Here is a 15,660-nt window from a genome sequence, read left to right on the forward strand (position 1 = left end):
GGAGAAGGCCCATTCTTGGGGGCCGTCCTGGAGCCGGGAGACAATAATACCCACTCGTTGGCTCTCAGAACCTGAGTGGGGCCTTAGACGGAAATAGAGTCTACAATTCTCCCGAAAGGAGAAAAAAGTCTTCCGGTCCCCTGAGAACCGGTCAGGCAACTTGAGATGGGGTTCAAGAGGTGAGGTGGAGGGCACTAGCTGGTTGGCATCAAGCTGGTCGCACCTCTGAGCCAGGGCTTGAAACTGTAGGGAGAGACCCTGCATTTGCTGAGCCAGGGTCCCAAGGGGGTCCATAGTAGTAGGAACCAGGGTAGAAAAGGTATATGAGCCTGTGATTATGTGATGGCCGGGGTAGGGAGACACACAGGTGAGCCCTAATCTACCCGCCACTCAGTCCCTGCCTACTTGCACGACCCGTCCTAGGCGACGGCGTACAACTGGGCTACGGTCCCTACGCTCAATACGTGCACAACAGACAAACAGACAAGGGTACACAGAAGCTAAGGGAAATGGGGCAGTTGCCTACGGCAACACCGTGAGCAACAAGAGTAGTGATTGAGACGAGTCAAACCAGGAGTGTACGAGGTACCAAACGCAGAGCAGGAGAGTAGTCAGTAAAGCCAGGGTCAATTTGAATCAGAGGTCAATAGTGCTAGCAGGAACAGCAGAGCCAGGAAACAAGACAGAATCACAGGCAAAGGAGGAGCAGGAAATGAAGGTATAAATAGACCGAGGGCGGGAGCTAGCTCCGTCTGGCCATGTTGTGATAGGTTCTCCCACTCCTCAGCCTACCAGCCTCAGTGGTAGAAGTTCGAGTCACTCTATCAGACCTAGGAGCAGATGCAGACTGATTAACCACGTGCTTCGACACAGAAGTTGTGTCTGGCAAATCCTTTACAGCAATCCTGCCAATGACTGAGGCAGAGGAGGCTGAGCCGAACGAATCTGTCCCAGGCAACGGTTGTGACACTCAGGGCCCCACTGGAGAACCTCTCCAGAGTTCCGGTCCAGGACTGGGGCATGTAATCGGAGCCAAGGTAGGCCCAGCAACACAGGGTTAACGGCCTTGGACAAGACAAAGAATGATAACCGCTCGGAGTGAAGAACAATATCTGGATCTGGCAGAGGTAGTCCATTCACAGATGCAACCGTCAACGGCCTCTCCAGAGGGGTAGTGGGTAATTGAAGAAGATCCACCAGGTCTCTACAAATGAAATTAGCAGCGGATCCAGAGTCCAGATATGCAGAGACCTGATGCGTTCTCTCGCCGGACACTATGGTCACTGGTATGGACAATTTAGACGGAAGTCCCTTTTTATCCAAGGTTGTCTCTCCTAGCAACCCTAGGCTTTGGGACTTTTGAGGACACAGACGCACAAGATGGCCTCCGAGGCCGCAATATAGACAGTGTCCCGAAGTGCATCTGCGTTTTCTCCTGGGTGGATAGCTTACACTGGTCCATCCCCACAGACTCCTTAGGAGGGTCGGCACCTGAGGACAGCAGAGGTTGCTGCAAGGATGGGACTGGACTAGGATGGCCTCCCTCCCAACGAGCCTCTTGGAGCCGTTCTTGGATCCTCATATCTATCCGGGCGGGTCGAAGGATGAGGTCATCCAGGGTAGATGGTAGATCTCGAGCGGCAAGTTCGTCTTTAATTTTAGGAGACAGACCCTGCCAGAATGTAGCTACCTGGGCCTCATTGTTCCATAACAGTTCTCCCGCCAAGGTGCGGAAGTGGATGGCGTACTCGCCCACGGAGGTGTCTCCTTGGCACAGGTTTAGCAAGGAAGCCGCTGCAGATGAGACTCGACCAGGCTCCTCAAACACCATGCGAAAAGTCTTGAGGAAGCCCTGGAAGTTACGAGTCTCTGGTCCTTGTCTCTCCCAAATAGGTTTCGCCCACGCAAGAGCCTTGCAAGTAAGAAGAGAGATGATGAAAGCGACCCTTGCGCCATCAGACGAAAATGCCTTTGGATACAGGCTGAAGTGGATCTGGCACTGGTTCAAAAATCCATGACAGGTACTTGCGTCTCCATCATAGCGATCAGGAAGTGGCAAAGAAAAACGAGGATCCACGCTGCCAGGAGTTGTAGTCTGAGGAACAGTACTGCCAGGAGGAGTAGTAGGGGGAATGGCAGCTTGTGCCTCCTGCCGACGTGCGAGAATGTTCAAATCTTGGAGGAGTTGGTCCTGTCGAGACCGGAGGTCTCCGCCCACATCTCCTGCGACGTCGTGATGGTCTTGGATCGACCACCGGGGTCCATGGCCTGAGCGTACTGTCACGTTGGGTTCGTGGACCCACTGGGCTGTACCACCTTGGCGGTATGGCAGCTGGCCAACAGGGCGCAGGTTAAAGTCTATAGTTCGTATAGGGTACCTGTGGCAGCTCGGACAGTAGCAAGGCAGGCTCGGCTGGGACTAGGCAGAGGTAGACGTCAGGTGTGGTGAAGCAGGACAGGCATGATTTACAGCACAGCACAACTTCAGCTCAGCACAACTTCAGCTCAGCACGGTACTAGACCAGGATAACACTGGATACAGGAAACTGGATACAGGAGCAGGGAACACTGGGAACTGGGAAACACTAGGAGACAATTTGCATAGACAAACTAGGGTATGACAACAATGCTCAGGCGTGGAAGGAAGGGGCTGAGCCCTTCTTATAGTCCAGGGTGCTATGGCCAAATTAATCATGAAAGTCCGATGCACGCGCTGCCCCTTTAAGACTTTCATGATTAATTTGGCCATAGCGTTTCCCAGTTCCCTACAGGACCCGGCCGAGGTGATTGGAAGTGAGCACTGGCGTCTCCTGAGGAGGAGACTGGGGCCAGCACTCGCAGATCCATGGCTGCGGGCGTCAGGAGGTGAGTGAGCCTGACGGCCCGCGGCCATGGGCATGACCGCACGGATGACCGCAGGTTGCACCAGACATGGAGGATCACACTGGATGTGGCAGATGGCACTGGACGTGACAAACGACAGCAGGTGCTGAGGGACACGACTCCAACACTAACAGGCTCTGGAACAAGGGCACAGCACGGTATACAGGGCATGGGTAACAACAGGAACAGGATAACACTAAGGGGCGATTTGCAAGACTGACATAGGAACACTAACAACGCTCAGGCAACAATCAGTAGGGCAGCGCCCTTTTTATAGTCCAGGGAATCATGGGCAGTTGATCATGATGAATCCATTTGTGCGCGCGCTGGCCCTATAAAGCCGTGCATGAGCGTGCGCCCATGGGACACGGCGGATCGGAGTGGAAGTGAGCACTGGCATCTCCTAGGAAGGAGATGCGAGCAAGCACTCACAGATCCATGGCTGTGGCCGTCGGGGCGTTAGTAAACCCGGCGGTCCGCGGCCCTGGACGCTACAGTATCCCCCCTCTTACGCCCCCTCTTCTTTGGACCAGAGCGAGAGAGGAACTTCTTAATGAGAGGAGGGGCACTGAGGTTCTCTTCCGGCTCCCAGGAACTCTCAGGACCAAACCCTCTCAAGTCCACCAAATAGAAAGTCCTTCCTCCTACCCTTTTGCAGTCCAGGATCTCCCTCACCTCAAACACATCATATGAACCGCTGGGAGAAATTGCGGGACTGGGAGTCTTGCTGTAGCGGTTTAGGACCACAGGCTTCAGGAGGAACACATGAAAGGAGTTGGGGATTTTGAGGGTAGAAGGCAGCCAAAGCTTATAGGAGACAGGCTTTATCTGTTGCAATATCTCAAAAGGACCGAGGAACCTGGGAGCAAACTTGCATGAAGGCACCTTTAAACGAATGTTCCTTGAGGACAGCCAGACTTTGGTACCTGGATGATACGGAGGCTGCTCTCTTCTCTTTATATCCGCTTTTCCCTTCATGTGATCGACTGCCAGCAAAATAGAGGACCGGGTCTGTTGCCAGAAAGTCCCCAAATGCAGAGTCAGCAGCGGGTACCTGAGATGTAGCTGACACAGGAAGAGGAACTCTAGGATGTTGACTGTACACAATGTAGAATGGTGTGGAAGTGGTGGACTCACTGGTGTGGTTGTTATACGAGAATTTGGCCCATAGAAGAAGCTGTACCCAGTTATCATGCTGCAAGGAGATGAAGTGGCGGAGATAATTCTCCATGATCTGGTTAATCCTCTCGACTTGCCCATTGGACTGGGGGCGATAGGCTGAGGAAAAGTCCAATCTCACATCCAGGAGTTTACAGAGGGCTCTCCAGAATTTTGAGGTAAATTGAACCCCCCGATCAGACACGATGTGAAGGGGCAAGCCATGTAAATGGAAAGTATGCTGAATGAAGCGACTCGCCAGTCGGGGAACAGAATGTAGGCCGGTCAGCGGAATAAAATGTGCCATATTTGAAAACCGGTCCACCACCACCAGACAGTGTTACATCCTGCTGAGGGAGGAAGGTCTGTGATAAAGTCCATCGCAATGTTCTGCCAGGGGGCATTGGGTACATGCAGAGGTTGGAGCAGGCCGGCAGGCTTGGAGTGGGCAATCTTGTTAGAAGCACACACCGTGCAGGAAGAGACAAAGTCCACAACATCTTTGGGTAGCGTGGGCCACCAGAAGTGACGAGTAATCAGGTCTCGGGTCTTACGAACACCAGTGCGCCCAGCCAGTTTAGAGCTGTGTTCCCAGCGGAGAATTCTTCTCCTGTCCCTAACCTGCAAAGGATTGGCAGTGACTATGCAGGATGGGTCTATGATACTTTGAAGGGACTCCACCGTGTCATCCGTCTCAAATGACCTGGACAGGGCATCGGCGCTCACAATCTCGTTAGCGGGACGGTAGTGGAGCACAAATTGGAAACGGGTGAAGAACAGCGACCACCTGGCTTGATGGGGGTTTAGTCATTGAGCCGACTGGAGATAGTTGAGGTTCTTGTGGTCTGTGTAGATCAGGATGGGGTGAGCTGCGCCCCCTATCAGATGTCTCCACTCCTCCAGAACCAATTTGATGACCAGTAGCTCCCGATCCCCAACAGAGTAGTTGCACTCTGCAGAAGAAAAAAGTCTCGAATAATAGCCACATACTACTGCTTTTCTTTGGAGCTCCTCTGGAAGAGAAGTTCACCTGCCCCAACAGAAGAAGCATCCACCTCCAATGAAAACTGTCGAGACATGACAGGATGATGGAGGATCGAGGCTGAAGTGAAGGCTTTCTTGAGGCTAATAAACGCAGATTCTGCCCCTGGAGTCCACACATTGGCGTTCACATCCTTCTTGCTAAGGGAAGAGACTGGTGCTGTCAGTGATGAGAAGTTTGGGATAAAGTGCTAGTAGAAATTGGTGAATCCCAGGAAACGCTGTATGGACATCAGGCCTTGAGGATGTGGCCATTCCAGAATGGACTTTACTTTCTCAGGATCCATCTTGAGAGCTTGATCCGAGATGATGTATCCCAGGAAGGGCAGAGAATTATTTTCAAAGACTCACTTCTCCAGCTTGGCATATAAACGATTCTCACTTAATCGAAGTAGAACCTGACGGACATGCCTCCGATAAGTCGTCGTATGTGGGCAGGAAATCAAAATATCGAGATAGACCATAACACAGACATAGAGGAGATCTCGGTAGATATCGTTGACAAATTCCTGGAACACCGCGGCAGCGTTACACAGTCCAAAGGGCATCACCAAGTATTCATAGTGCCATTCTCGGGTGTTGAACGCCGTCTTCGACTCGTCACATTGACGGATTCGGATCAAATTATAAGCTCCACTCAAGTCTAGTTTTGAAAAAATCCTTGCTCCTTGTATACGGTCAAACAGTTCGGATGTAAGTGGCAACGGGTATTTGTTCTTGACCGTGATCTGGTTTAGACCATGGTAGTCAATGCAGATTCAAAGAGATCCGTATTTTATTGTTTTCACGAAGAAGAACCCGGCACCGGCTGGGGAGGAAGACTTTCGTATGAAACCCCTCTCCAAATTCTCCTTGATATAGGCCGACATGGATAGAGTCTCTGGCATGGATAGAGGATATACCCGTCCATGGGGGAGAGAGGCATTTGGAACCAGTGCAATGAGGCAGTCATAAGTCCGATGTGGAGGCAGCGTCTCAGCCTCCCTCTTGCTGAAGACATCCGCAGACTGAGCAAAATGAGGGGGCAATCCCGCCAATGACTGAGGCAGAGGAGGCTGGACAGGATGGATCTGCAACAGACAGTGACCGAGGCACTTTGAGCCCCATTGGAGAACCTCTCCGGAATTCCAGTCTAGGATTTGGGCATGCAGTCGAAGCCAAGGCAGGCCCAGCAGAACAGGATTGATGGCTTTGGGCAAAACAAGAAACAAAATTAGTTCCGAATGAAGGGCTCCAACTTGGAGCTTCAGCGGCTTGGACTTAGATACAATCGGATCAGGGGGAAGCAATCCATTCACCGAGGCAACAGCCAAAGATGTCTCCAGGGGAACTGTGGGCAACTGGAGATGATCCACTAGAACCTTTTGGATGAAGTTTGCCACGGACCCGGAGTCCAGATAGGCAGAAACCCTGGTGCGTTCTCTTGCCGGATACTATAGTCACAGGACTGGTCAGCTTGGAATTGAATCTTTCATTTGGTGCCATTCCGCGTAGGGCCATCTCTCCAACCAATCCTAGGCACTGGGGTCTCTCTGGCCTCTGGGGACACAATTGCACAACATGGCCTCTGGGGCCACAATACAGGCAAAGTCCTGAAGTGCGTCGGCGTTGTCTCTCCAGGGTGGACAATTTGACTTGGTCCATCTGCATAGGCTTCTTTGGTGGAACAATTGAAGACGACAGTAGGAACTGCTGGAAAGTAGAAGCCAGCCTAGGAAATCCTCCCTCCCGGAGAACCACTTGGGAACGCTCCCGGATCCTCATGTCAAACCGAGTGGCTAGTAGCATGAGATCATCCAGGGTAGGTGGCAAATTGTGAGGGGCCAGCTCGTCTTTAATCCCAGAAGACAGTCCCTGCCAGAATGTGGCCACCAAAGCCTCGTTGTTCTAGGTCAGTTCAGCAGCGAGGATACAAAACTGAATGGAATACTCGGAGACCACGGAGAGGTCTCTCTGGTGTAGGGTCAGCAGGGATGCAGCAGTAGAAGAAACTCTCCCTTGCACTGCAAGTCATGGGTAGCTGGTCCCTGATGTTCCTACAGAGGGTTTGCCCATGCCAGTGCTTTGCCAGTAAGGACAGAGATTATGAAGGCGATCCTTGCGTCATCAGAAGAGAAGGCCCTAGCAAGTAGTCTGAAGTGGGTCTGGCACTGATTCAGAAATCCCCGGCAGGACCTTGTGTCTCCGTGCTAGCGAGGAGGTAGCGGCAAGAAGCATAGGGGATCAGCACTGGTACAGACAGGAAGTGTAACAGGAGAAACAGAAGGAATAGGTGCGGTGACGACTGTGGTTTGGGCAACCAGCAGATGTGCAATGGTGTTCACCGACAGGAGGAGTTGGTCTTGCCGTGACTGAAGGTCTTGCATCTCGGCCAGCATGGCTTGTATCGTCAAGGTCTCACGTTGACCAGCGGGGTCCATGGCCTGAGCGTACTGTCACGGTCTGTGGGTATGTGAACCCACTAGGCCGCACCGCCGTATCAGGGAGGCAGCTGGTCAAACAACAGAGTACCCCAGCAATACAATGTCCCGCACTAGGGTACCTGAATAGTCCAGACAGTGGCCGAGGCTTTGACACGGATGACAGCAGGTTGCGCCAGAAGTGATCACACTGGACGTGGCAAATGACACTGGACGTGGCAGACGACAGCAGGTGCTGAGGGACACGACTCACTCACAGGCTCTGGAACAAGGACACAGCACAGGATACAGGGCACGGGTAACCGGAACAGGATAACACTAAGGGACCATTTGCAAGACTGACATTGCTCCGCCAAGGATCAGAAGGGCAGGACTCTCTTCCAGGGAACCATGGGTTGATGATTCCATTTGTGCGTGCTGGCCCTTTAAGGCCGGGCACGAGTGTGTGCGCGCACCCTATGGGACATGGAGCGGAAGTGAACGCTGGCGTCTCCTAGGAATGAGATGCGAGCCAGCGCTCACAGATCCATGGCTGCGGCCGCCGAGGGGTGAGTAAACCCGGCGGTCCGCGGCCATGGACGCTACGGACTCAACACAATCTATTATCTTTCATTATGGTTCTCAAGCTAAAAAAAAAGGTCTGGAACGTAGGTGTTACAGTAGAAATAATTTCAGGAAAGCAGGGGCTTCACTTTAACCTACTGAGTATTTGTTAAATAACATCCTAATGCGCCCCCCCCCCCCCCCACACACACACACACACACACCTTAGTGCTAAAGAAAAGTTTTGTAAAGGCCTAAATGGGAAACACGTAATCTTAGTATTGGAAAATACATAATGTGAAGCAATATTCTGTGTACAAAACCTGAAATGCTAATTCAGGAAAAGGGCTTTGAGTTATAAAGTCCCTCCTCAACTGACAGAGTTACCAATACCTTTCAGATGACACCATGGGTGTGTAAAAGGAAACGGCCAACCTCTCTGATGTCACCATGATATATGTCTTCTCAGTTTAGATGTTGGCTGCTGAGGTCGTCTGCTACTCCGAGCCTCGAATATTACCAAGGGATAATGACAGCACAGAGCAGAAACCTATTAAAATATGACAAGTACGCCAACTGTCTTGTACCATCCCTTTCTGGGGCAAAGCCCAGCTAATGTCAGCTACTTAAACCTTTCAAGTGAAAGCATCTGTCTACAGTCTCACTAGCACTGGGCTTATGCATTTAATGAGAAACAACATTTCAGAAGGTGGGATATTAGAACTGCCTCTGACTAATCAAGTGTATCACTAGAGGACAAGCCTTTGGGAATACAAAAAGCTTTCTGCTATTGGTATCATATATCATTCTATATAACAGTGCCAGACTTTATTTAGCCTTTCTAATGACACAAAGCAATCACTAAACAACTTGGAACATCACAATCCAGCTGGTGTGTCATGTGTTAAAGTAATATATACTGCTATCCATAATGAGATTACATAGAAATATTTGCTGGTATTTTGCATTTTAAATATTAAACACGTGTCAAAACAGATTTATAGTTAGTGAAGATCGGCTTCACCTTACTGGTATAACACACAAGATGTAGGCAGCGTGATAAAATGGAGATACGTTTATTAAAATTTTGTGCCAAAAATAGTGTAAGTTACATAATAGAAATGACGCTTATGACATTCACCAGCTTAGTGACATCCATTGCTAGTAGCTGCTTACTGGGCATTGACAACAGTTTAGTAGTAATAGCTAAAGTGGAGTGTCTAAAAAGTTTCAACAGGCTATAGATTTACTATTTAACATTCTTATGTTTCTGGAGGGGTCAATTTGGGAGTAATGTTCTGCATAAGCTGTTGATGGGAGTGAGGTTTTATTCTTAATTAAATTAGCTTTGCTGAAATATGTTCAAAAAGTTTTCGATTTTATGTAAGTAAAAGCTTAATCATTGTATGATACCTACATAAACGTTATATTACTTAAAGGCTATGTAAACCTTTTGAATATGTTTTTTTTCCCCACTGAGGCCCCATGCACACGACCGTAAAAAACGCCCGTAATTACGGGCCCATAGACTTTTAAGTCATTTACACAGTTGCAGTCTGACTTTACACTACCTAGGACTGCCTTTTACAGATACCTACAATTGCGTCATGCTCTCGGGGCCCAGTACCCTTCCTCTGACACGGTATTCTCACAATTTCCTCTGATAGGAATTTTTAGATCCCAAGGTCCCAGAGGCTTGATATCTGCCATATACACGTCCCTCATATCGGCCAGATTAGCCAGTTCACAACTACAGGTAAAAGACAAGTGGACTACACTGATACCCGACCTTACAGAGGGGGATTGGGAGGAGATCCTATCCTCTCCGCTATATGTGTCTCCAGCCACTAATAACAGGATGATACAAATATTCATGATACATCAAAGTTATCTTACTCCTGTTAGGCTACACAAAATGGGTAGATGTCCGAACACGGAATGTCACGGGTGCCGATTTCCTAGGTCAGAATTTTGGCACATGATCTGGGCATGTCCATATATTTCCTCTTTTTGGGATGAGGTAGTTGGGGTAGCTACTGCAATTCTGCATATCCCAGTCCAAGTTTGTCTGTTTGGTATTCTACAAGATGAATACTGGCCTCATTATTTGAAAATATTCCTCCGGGAAATACTGTTTATGGCACAGAAGACTATCGCTCTTAGATGGATGGATCCGCGTCCTCCCACTGTGGCTAAATGGAAATCACTTGTGAATTCGATCATTCCTTATGAACGGATAATGTATAAACAGAGAGAATGCCTTGATAAATTCTATAACATATGGGAAGCATGGTGTGCCTCTGCGGTGACTCAGTATACCCCACACAGGTATGATAACCTCCGCCATTCACTGAGACATAAATGAGTTACTGGGTTGTGGATCTACGTATTTCATGAAACAGTGTTTTGTTTTATTTTGTTTATTTACCATGGGATACACGTTAAATGTCTGAATACATGTATGTATTTCTCCTTTATCTGCAATGTTGGTGTATTATGTATCACTCACATCTCTGCCTTATTTTCTGTACTATGTGTATGGTATTATTGCATTTGTACTACAAATCTTCAATAAAACGAGTTTAAAAAAAAAGTATGATATTTTTTTAATTTTTTTTCAGAGATGCGTTTTTTGCGGCGTCCTCGCTGTGAATCCGCTGCAAAAAAACTCAACAACTGCTATTTGTTGTGGGATTTACTTCCCCATTGCATTCAATGGGGAAAATCCGCAACAAATAAGCAGCATTTACACAAATACAATTGACACGCTGCTGAATAAAATTGCGCACCGCAGGTCAATTTCTGAGCGTTTTTTTCCGCTCAGTATTTATGCAGCATGTGGATGAGATTTGTTCTCTCTCATCCACTTTGCTGTATTATGCTGCCGATTTTCTGCAACGAATTCCCTTGCGAAAAAAACGCAGGATTTACACAATGTGTGAACGGAGTTCCATACATGTGAATGGGATTGTTTCTGCAGCAGTTGAATAGATTTTTGCGAGCCCCATTCAGATCACCAAATCTGCAATAAATCTGCCGCATGTGAACTTCCCCTAAAAATCAATAAACACGCCCTGTGGAAACCCAAACTTCTATTTTATGTATGTATATTAGAATGTTGTAGTATACAATTAACACCGTAGCACCTGAAAATACCATCTGTCACATCACGGGTCGGGAAGGGGTTAAGTAAGGAGAGGTCAGGGGGCCTGGTGCTGCCGGGTCCCTGGACTGCCGACTATAAGGCCTCATGCACACGACCGTAGCAATGTGCACGGCCGTGATTTTCGGGTCGGACGGCCGTGGAGTGTCACCCGCGGGCCGCCTGCAAATCGTGGGCCGTGCACATGGCTGCGTGCATTAATTCTATGAGCCTGGACCGCAAAACACGGCCGTAATAAGACATGTCCGTTCTTTTTGTGGTCCAGGCACCTGGGCCATGCACGGACCATGGAAGCTATGGTCGTGTGCATGGGCCTATTGAAATGAATGGGGCCACAATTCACCCGCAGATTTGTGGGTGAATTGCGGCCGCAAACATACGTTCATGTGCATGGGGCCTAAGACGCAGGGACTTTTTAGCAAGATTTATTCTGGCTAAAAACTGCGTCTTATAGTCTAAAAAATAGAGTAAATAAAAGCTGCCCAGTCCTAAAATGAAAAGTGAAGAAACTGTAATAAAATCCTTATTCTATTCTGCATCCAGCAGCATAAGTAGGTTTTCATTCTGGTTGCTACTGCCACTTCCATGGGTCATACATGTGACTCTCTAGTCTATAGTAGATATACAAATACACTATATTACATGTGTAAACTTTAGTAACCATGTAGAGGACTTTTGTAAATAGAAGCAACAGTTACAATAGAGACTTATACATCTAATAAATCTGCAACAAAGTACAGTATAACACATGTGAATCGGGTTTCCGCTGCAGATTTGAGGGAAGCCTGCCCATTATTTGGCGGATTTCACGCTTTTCAGTGCAAAGGGTAAAATCTGCCACAAGATCCACATATACCACATGAATTCACTCTCTTATAAACTTTTATAAATTGCTAATATAGAAGAGATAATTAATTGTGTTTTTATGCATATTTCTGGGTTAAACAATTATCATCTCCAAATAAGGAGATTTTCCATTAAACAAAGCACATATGTCAGATTAGATACATGTTAAAAAATAAGTGGACATTGGTAATGGTATTTACAGTCTGGGATAAGGGGAGGGGGCATGTATCATTTATCTCTTTTGTATAATATTCTTGAGTTAAGGCTGCAAAAAGGGGTCATCTCTTTTTGTTAGCAGGGTCCGCTGATGATGGGCTTATCACAATGTGCGTAATTTCTGGGAACCCCTCAATCAGCTGTAGTCTGTGGGGGATCATGGCAGCAAGTGCTCAATTTTCCTGCAGCGCCACCACAGGGGAAATTTAAATTAATAGGATGTCCCCGTAATGCACGGACATACTGGGTCCTGCAGTGCAAGAAACTCTTTGTGGTTGCCCTCTGCTCTGGCTAAGAGAAGAGGGTGAGTTTCCTCAACTAAATGGTAGACCCCATCCCCTCTGTTAACTCCTAATTCTTTATTAAGGTGTTTAAAAATGGGTTCATTAAACCAGACAACTCCTTTTAAAGGGATTTTCCAGTCCTAAGATATCTAATCGGTGGGGGTCCATCTCTTGGAACCCCCGCCGATCAGCTGCTTTGAAGGGATCATGGCGTTCGTACGAGCGCTGCTTCCTCTTCATTTTAACCTTAATTCAAGTGAATGAGAGGAGGCTGTAATACTGTGAACCGCTGCTAAAAGTTTGTCGGCGATTCACAGTACGAGCAGGTAAGGAATAAAGGAGTAGCAGCCCTCGCACGAGCGGCACCTTTAAAAAAACGCTGATTGGTGGGTGTGTTGGCAGTCTAACTTTTACCGATCAAGTATTGATAGCCTCTCCTGAGGCTAAGCCATCAATTTCTTAGGACTCGAAAACCGCTTTAAGATTGTTGTGTCTGTGACATTTTTAAATAGTTGCAAAACTTTGAAACTTGAAGTGAAAAGAAGGCTGTTTAACAGTTCAAATGTATCATACGTGTACATCAAGTTTTACATGATTAATTGGTGCATATATTTTCAGGGACTGTCATTATTTACAGGGGTAATGTCGCAATACGTTTATGAAGTTTCAGACTCTCTGGTCTGTGATTACTCAATCATATATAACTAGTTTTTCTGTTATAAAAAGTGCCATTACAATATAATAAATACCTGCAGGTTTTTGTAGTGTACTTGGCTCTTGCAGTGAGATGTTTTTGCTGCTTCTTCACTGGTGTAAAAGAGACTACAAAGTTTACAGTAGAATCCAGTTCTTGGAACCACAAATTCTAAACCTATGAAGAACACAAGAGTGAAATGTGTAAAAACACACTAAAATCTATTTTATCCACAAGTGGTCCTTACACTTTATGCCTTGCACTCCTTGTTCCTAATATCATTTATTTCTGTGATTGCACAGTTGGTCAATTATTAGTTAATATTTTCATTTAGTAAAGTGAAATGCACACATTGAAGGAATGAAAATGACTTGGCAGAATGAAGTGCTCTGTATATACCTAGAGGGATGTTCAGCTCGGTAAAGACGTCATCCTGCTCCCAGGAAGGCAAAGAATGAATTTCCTTTGTTTCTAATTCTGGAATTTCAGGAGACTTTCCTTCTGTTGATAAAGAGTTGGTTAGATAAGACGCAAAAAATCTTTCAACCCAGAAAGGTCTTTAGTGATTTTGTAATGCCTAATGACACCATTAGTAGACATATACAGACAAATAAAGGAACTAGAGAGCTATGTAAAGGGAATGTATCACCTATATATTTTTTTTCTAATTAAAACCTTATAGTGAAACATAATATTTCTTTCTACTCTGTTTTTATTTTTTATTCAGTTTTCTGTACATGATTATGGGGCAGCCATCTTTCCTGATCTGCTTTACAGCAGCGATATGGACCTTAGGAACATATGAACAGGGGGGGACCCGTTGACTTTGAAGGGAGAGTTTTCTAGGCATGCTCTGTGACCTGTGCAGAGGTAATTTAACATGTAGGGTGACGAGGGGAGCTGTGTCCATCACCTATTATTATTAGTGGATGCTGTATTCTCTTTATAAAGGTGTTGCCTGTCAGTGTAAGGGTATGTTAACACAGGCTATTTTCGTCCGTTTATTGGGCCGTAAACGTCCCGAAAAATGGCTGAAAAATCAGAAGCAGAACGCCTCCAAACATCTGCCCATTGATTTCAATGGGAAATACGGCGTTCTGTTTCAACGGGGCGTTTTTTTACGCCTCGTTTTCAAAAAATGCCACCTAAAAAGACGCCCGCGAAAAATAAGTGCATGTCACTTCTTGGGACGTTTTTGGAGCCGTTTTTCATTCTCTATAGAAAAACAGCTCCGTAAAAAACGCGAGTTTGCTTAAAAAACTTCTGAAAATCAGGAGCTGTTTTCCCTTGAAAACACCTCTGTATTTTCAGACTTTTTTGATTTTGTGTGTGCACATACCTTAATCCTGCCTGTGACTGCTAAGAAGTGATCTCTACAGAACAGGAAGGGTCAGTCTATTATGTATGGTGGATCCTGTGTTGTCTATATATAGATGTTACCTGTACCGGTTAGGCTTCGTTCACATCTGCGCTAGGGCTCCGTTCCGACATTCCGTCTGAGCTTTCCGTCAGAACGGAGCTCTGACCGACACAAACGGAAACCATAGGTCTCCGTTTCCATCACCATTGATTTCAATGGTGACAGATGCAGTGCCAATGGTTTCCGTTTGTCTCCGTTGTGCAAGGGTTCCGTCGTTTTGACGGAATCAATATCGTAGTCGACTAAAATGACGGAAATCTTGCACAGCGGAGACAAACGGAAAACATTGGCACGGGATCCGTTACCATTGAAATCAATGGTGATGGAAACGGAAACCTACGGAGCCCTAGCGCAGATGTGAACGAAGCCTTTGTGTAATCCTACCTGTGATGATAATAAGATGACTGATGAGAAGTGATCTCTACAGAACAGGAAGGTTCAGTCTATTATGAATGGTGGATCCTGTGTTATCTATATATAGGTGTGATCTGTACCTGTTAGTGTAATCTCTACAGAACAGGAAGGATCAGTCTATTGTGAGGCTTAGTGGCCAGAGTGAAAACTGCAAGATTTTAAAACTATTTCTTAATGTAGATAATAACATAGAAAATTAAAAAGGAATCACCAAAAATTCTTAAGATATATGTTTAACATAAAACCTTGATTTAAATAATAGGTCATTTTCTGATGACACATTTCCTTCAAGTTACAAACCTATAGTCTGTCAATGAACTCAAGACTACAGGGTGCCGTACAAAAAAGACGGCCGAATGGATTTACAGGACAACGGCATAGCATTGATATTCCTGGAAGCCCGGCGTATGTGTCATCAAAATGATCTGACTGCTAACAGGAGAAATCCGAATAATAAAACTATGTTAAATGTATGCTGCCATTTGAGCATTTCATAATATATTTGTGTTTGTTCAGTGACAAGAGATCCTACGTTTTCGTGAAGGTTATAAGAGAGGTGAAATATATACACACACAAC

The 15,660-nt window shown here is 46.6% G+C and overlaps 1 protein-coding gene and 1 long non-coding RNA gene across 3 annotated transcripts in view; one reads left to right on the top strand and one right to left on the bottom strand.

Annotated features, from left to right (window-relative positions):
* LOC142663956 (uncharacterized) overlaps positions 1-15,660 on the top strand; it is a 197,147-nt gene that overhangs the window by 38,912 nt on the left and 142,575 nt on the right. The window lies entirely within an intron of this gene.
* Positions 1-15,660, bottom strand: part of RBM20 (RNA binding motif protein 20) — a 242,329-nt gene that overhangs the window by 11,944 nt on the left and 214,725 nt on the right. The window contains exons 12-13 of the mRNA XM_075842809.1: positions 13,648-13,749; positions 13,304-13,425 (exon numbers count right to left, since the gene is read on the bottom strand). Of these exons, the coding sequence (XP_075698924.1) occupies positions 13,304-13,425; positions 13,648-13,749 (224 nt within the window). The remainder of the gene's footprint in view (positions 1-13,303; positions 13,426-13,647; positions 13,750-15,660) is intronic.

The sequence above is a fragment of the Rhinoderma darwinii genome, chromosome 11, assembly GCF_050947455.1.
Source record: "Rhinoderma darwinii isolate aRhiDar2 chromosome 11, aRhiDar2.hap1, whole genome shotgun sequence".
Classification (NCBI taxonomy): Eukaryota; Metazoa; Chordata; class Amphibia; order Anura; family Rhinodermatidae; genus Rhinoderma; species Rhinoderma darwinii.